Source organism: Solanum tuberosum, unplaced genomic scaffold (genome assembly GCF_000226075.1).
Source record: "Solanum tuberosum cultivar DM 1-3 516 R44 unplaced genomic scaffold, SolTub_3.0 scf00559, whole genome shotgun sequence".
NCBI lineage: Eukaryota > Viridiplantae > Streptophyta > Magnoliopsida > Solanales > Solanaceae > Solanum > Solanum tuberosum.
In genome coordinates this window covers 220942-225013 of record NW_006239486.1, presented here as the reverse complement: position 1 = coordinate 225013, position 4072 = coordinate 220942, and the positions used below count along the sequence as shown (strand labels likewise).

Here is a 4072-nt window from a genome sequence, read left to right as displayed (position 1 = left end):
TATGTGGTATGAGTTTGGCTTCTGGCACTTTAACTATTAACCTATCTTTTGTTTTCTTGTTGTTCATCTTTGTGGCTTCCATTTTCTTTTTGCTTATCACACCAGTTTGAGTTTTGTGTGTTGGAAGGATGTATATACTCCCCCATAGACTTTTATATAATAGTATTAATATCTCCCAGAAACATTGACATTGTACATTTGCTGAACTGAACAATAATTGAATTAGATACAGTTGTAAAGGCTAACCTGAGAATTCATTGCATAAGCAATGCAAAATAGACTAATCTGCACACTTTTTAATAATGTGCAGAAAAAAAAAAAAACTAATCTGGCTGTGCTGCTTTACTTCAATGGACGATGGGATCCTAGCAACAAATATACTAATTACGTGGCAGATGGTGTGTTGATAAATACGGAATCAAACTTTGCCACCCTCATTTCTATAATTGCTACTCAATTGTCAATAGACACATCAACAAGTAAAGTTGAAATCAGATATAAAATTGATGAAAGGTCTCCTCCAATTCAAATTCATAATGATATGGGGGTAAAAGTATATGTTGAAACCAAAAAGGAACATCGAGATATGGCAAGATACCCTTTGTGTGTCACAACAACTGAACCAGTCAACTTGGAGACTAATTCTACACTCATTCCACTATTATGTTCAGACACTTCAGAAGATATGAGGGTTATACACAATTCATACTTCTCTAATACATTTAATGGTATTGGTGAAGCAATAGGGTTAATTGGCTTTGGATCATGTGAGGAAGTTGATGAGCTAGAAGAATTAGCACCAGGCATCATTGTTAATCCCAATCACTCTTTATTTGAGAAAGATCAAGTGTATAAGAATAAATATGTCCTCACCAGTGCACTAAAAAGACATTCCATTCTTAAGCATTTTCAATTCAAGACAACAAGATCAAGCTCAATCAGGTAAGACCTAAATTCAAGTCACTTTAAATTATTGATTGTATATTAATTTTTTTTCAACAGCTATTCGATACAGTGCTTAGGTGAAAACTGTAGTTGGAGTTTACGAGCTTCAAGCTTGAACAAATCTCAAATGTTCAAGATTAGAGAATTTGAAAGTGAACACACATGTTTGTTGCTACATAATTCATTATCGGAAAGGCAAGCAACTAAGAGTGTTGTTGGGAGTATTATTGTCGGTAAATGTGCTGAACCAGATGTTATTTACACACCAAAAGATATACAACGTGACATGTTAGCTGAATATGGTGTGCGACTCACATATATGCAAGCATGGCGAGCTAAAGAAGCAGCTCTTGAATCAGTCCTGGGTGATCCAATTCAATCATATGCAAAGTTGCTAAGCTACTTTCACATACTAGAGGCAACTTACCCTGGTTCCCATATATGATTGCACAAATAAGAGGATGACCGTTTTCTATATGCGTTTGTAGCTTTGTTCACCTCGATAAAAGGATGGGAATATTGTAGACCAATTGTAGTTGTTGATGAAACTTTCTTAAAAGGAGCATACAAAGGGACACTACTAACCGCTAATACCTTAGATGCAACAGGTGAGACTTTCGAATATGATACTAGTATTTTCTATATTGAATTTCTGAACTATGAATTAAAAATGAATTATAATTGCAGTAAAAATGTATTAAAATTGTATTAAACAAATTGTACATGGTGCAGGGAGTATACTGCCACTTGCTTATGCCATTGTTGATTCAGAGAATGATGCATCTTGAAGGTGGTTTTTTGAGCAATTCAGAGACGCATTCGGTCAAAAATTAGAGATGTGTATTATTTCCGATAGGCATGCAAGCATTATTAAGGCAGCTTCGAGAGTCTATGATGAAGTACCTCATTTTGCGTGTATGTGGCACTTACTGCAAAACATAATGAAAAACTTCAGAAAAAGTCAGCAAAGGGTAACTGAGTTGTTCTACTCTATGGCAAAAACATACACCATGACAGAATTTAATCAATGTATGACAATAGTTGAGAAAATAGATAAGAGGATCAAAGATTACTTGCTGAACATTGGATACAACAAATGGTCGCGTGTGCATGCTGAAGTAAACAGAACTTGGATGATGACGTCAAATATAGCAGAATCAGTCAATTCAAGAACAAGACATGCCAAAGTTCTTACAGTCTTACACCTCTTGGAATTCATGAGACAGCTTGTCCAGAAATGGAATAACAATAACAGATCAAAGGCGACATTTTCAGGTTTTCACCTTGGGAAAAAGTATGAAAATATATTGCGGCGCAATAAAACTGCATCAGAGAAATTAAGGGTATGCTTGATCTGTAAATTATTTTTGCTAATATTTTTTCTTCAGATTCATATCTAACATCTCTCTTGATTATATTTTTTTCTTTTCATAGGTTATAGAGACAAATAAATATGTGTATACGGTACTTGATGGTATTACACAATTCACAGTTTGTCTTCACCAACGTACATGCACATGTGGGAGATTTCAATTGGATGAGTTGCCATGTCCACATGCTTTGGCTGTTTTAACAATAAAGCACACTGGTTATGAGAAATATTGCTCTGATTACTATACAAAAAAAAAATTATTGCTGACATATCAGTTTCAAATGGATCCCCTGCCAGATGAAAGCACATGGAACACACCAACACATGTTCTTGAAGAGGTTGTACTTCCACCTCATGGAAAGAGACCTCCGGGAAGACCAAAAAATAAAAGACATACACAACTGAGAGAAGATGGATTCAAGAAGGCGAAAATTACATGCAGCAACTGTGGACAACAAGATCACAACAGGAAGACTTGCAAAAATGTTAGGCCTTATGATCAAGAATAAAAATAAGAAATAAAATTTGTTTTACCATTTTGTTTTAGAAGCTCATTGGTTTACTATATGAATTTGGATCATGTTTGTTTATATGGTTGATTCCCTTAGTTCCGCAATCTCGTGTTATTCAGTTTAGTGGAATGCTTTCTTAGTTGTGCAATCTCGTGTTATTCAGTTTAGTCGAATATTTCCATGTTTATAGTTAGATGTGATATGATATAGTTGAAATGATATTCGATAAAATGCAACTTAGTAATTGTTTAAAATTCCCATTGAATGTTTAGTTGGAACTGCATCTCTTATTTTAACTATTGATTACCTCAATGCTTAGTTTCCTTATTGCTGTTGAATCTCTGTTGAAACACCCAAATACGAATTGGTACAATCTACACCTAATTATGAGATCCGCAAATATCCAAATACGAAAAAATGAAACATCTTTCGAGCAAGCAAGTACCATTGCATGCCAACACATATTTGTTCAATAAAAGCTAAGCAATCAGAAAGTGAAGAATAAACCAATATAGTTTTACATAGCCATACTAACTACAAACTGTTTTTACACCATATAGTTTTCACAGTCATACTAACTAATATAACTATATTTCTTTATCTTTCCGGTCTTTCGTCTTCACTTTGAAGGTCACTCGCTTGCTTCCTTCTTGCATATTCCCATAATATAGCTCCAAATCTCTTTCGGAGAATGTCTGCCTTTACTTGTTGATTTAGAATATGTTGGCCATTACTTACAAACTCCGCAAATGCAGCAACGAAAACTCCATAGTCCCTAAAAAATTCAATATAAAATTATTATCAAAATATCTACTTAATACAAAAAAGAATACCTATTTGATAATACTTACAGCGAGTCATCTTGTTGTCTGGGAACACCTTTAGTTATGAAATGAAGCTCAATTTTCTCGAACTCATCTATCCCACTGTATTTCGGTGTTGCCTTCAATTCAGGACGCTTATCATAGAACTTGACCACACTCAGGTAATATGGTAAAACAATTGAAAGCATCTCAACAATATTTTTAACCTCAAAATTCACCCCACTCCTTGCCGAAAATGAATCATATACCTCCAAAAACCTTTGCACAATATCAAACACGACAAGAATCCAATGACAACCCTCTTTAATGTTTAGTGGAAAAAGAATATAATCCACTTTATCCCACGAAGTGCTTGCCAACAAACGACATCCATATATATACCGGGCAATATCATCAGAATCTTTTACTTTATAGTTCTT

General features: G+C 34.4%; 1 protein-coding gene across 1 annotated transcript; it reads left to right on the top strand.

The window, feature by feature from the left end:
* The first annotated feature begins 1781 nt into the window (after nt 1-1781).
* Nucleotides 1782-2826, top strand: LOC107058611 (uncharacterized). The gene is made up of 2 exons (XM_015304506.1): nt 1782-2288; nt 2380-2826. The coding sequence occupies exons 1-2, from the start codon at nt 1782-1784 to the stop codon at nt 2824-2826; spliced, it is 954 nt and encodes a 317-aa protein (XP_015159992.1).
* The last annotated feature ends 1246 nt before the right edge of the window (nt 2827-4072 follow it).

Coding starts and splice junctions, on each gene's coding strand:
- LOC107058611 (XM_015304506.1), top strand. CDS start 1,782: ATGTGTATTATTTCCGATAGGCATGCAAGCATTATTAAGGCAGCTTCG. Junction 2,289..2,379: donor CTGCATCAGAGAAATTAAGG/GTATGCTTGATC, acceptor TTCTTTTCATAG/GTTATAGAGACAAATAAATA.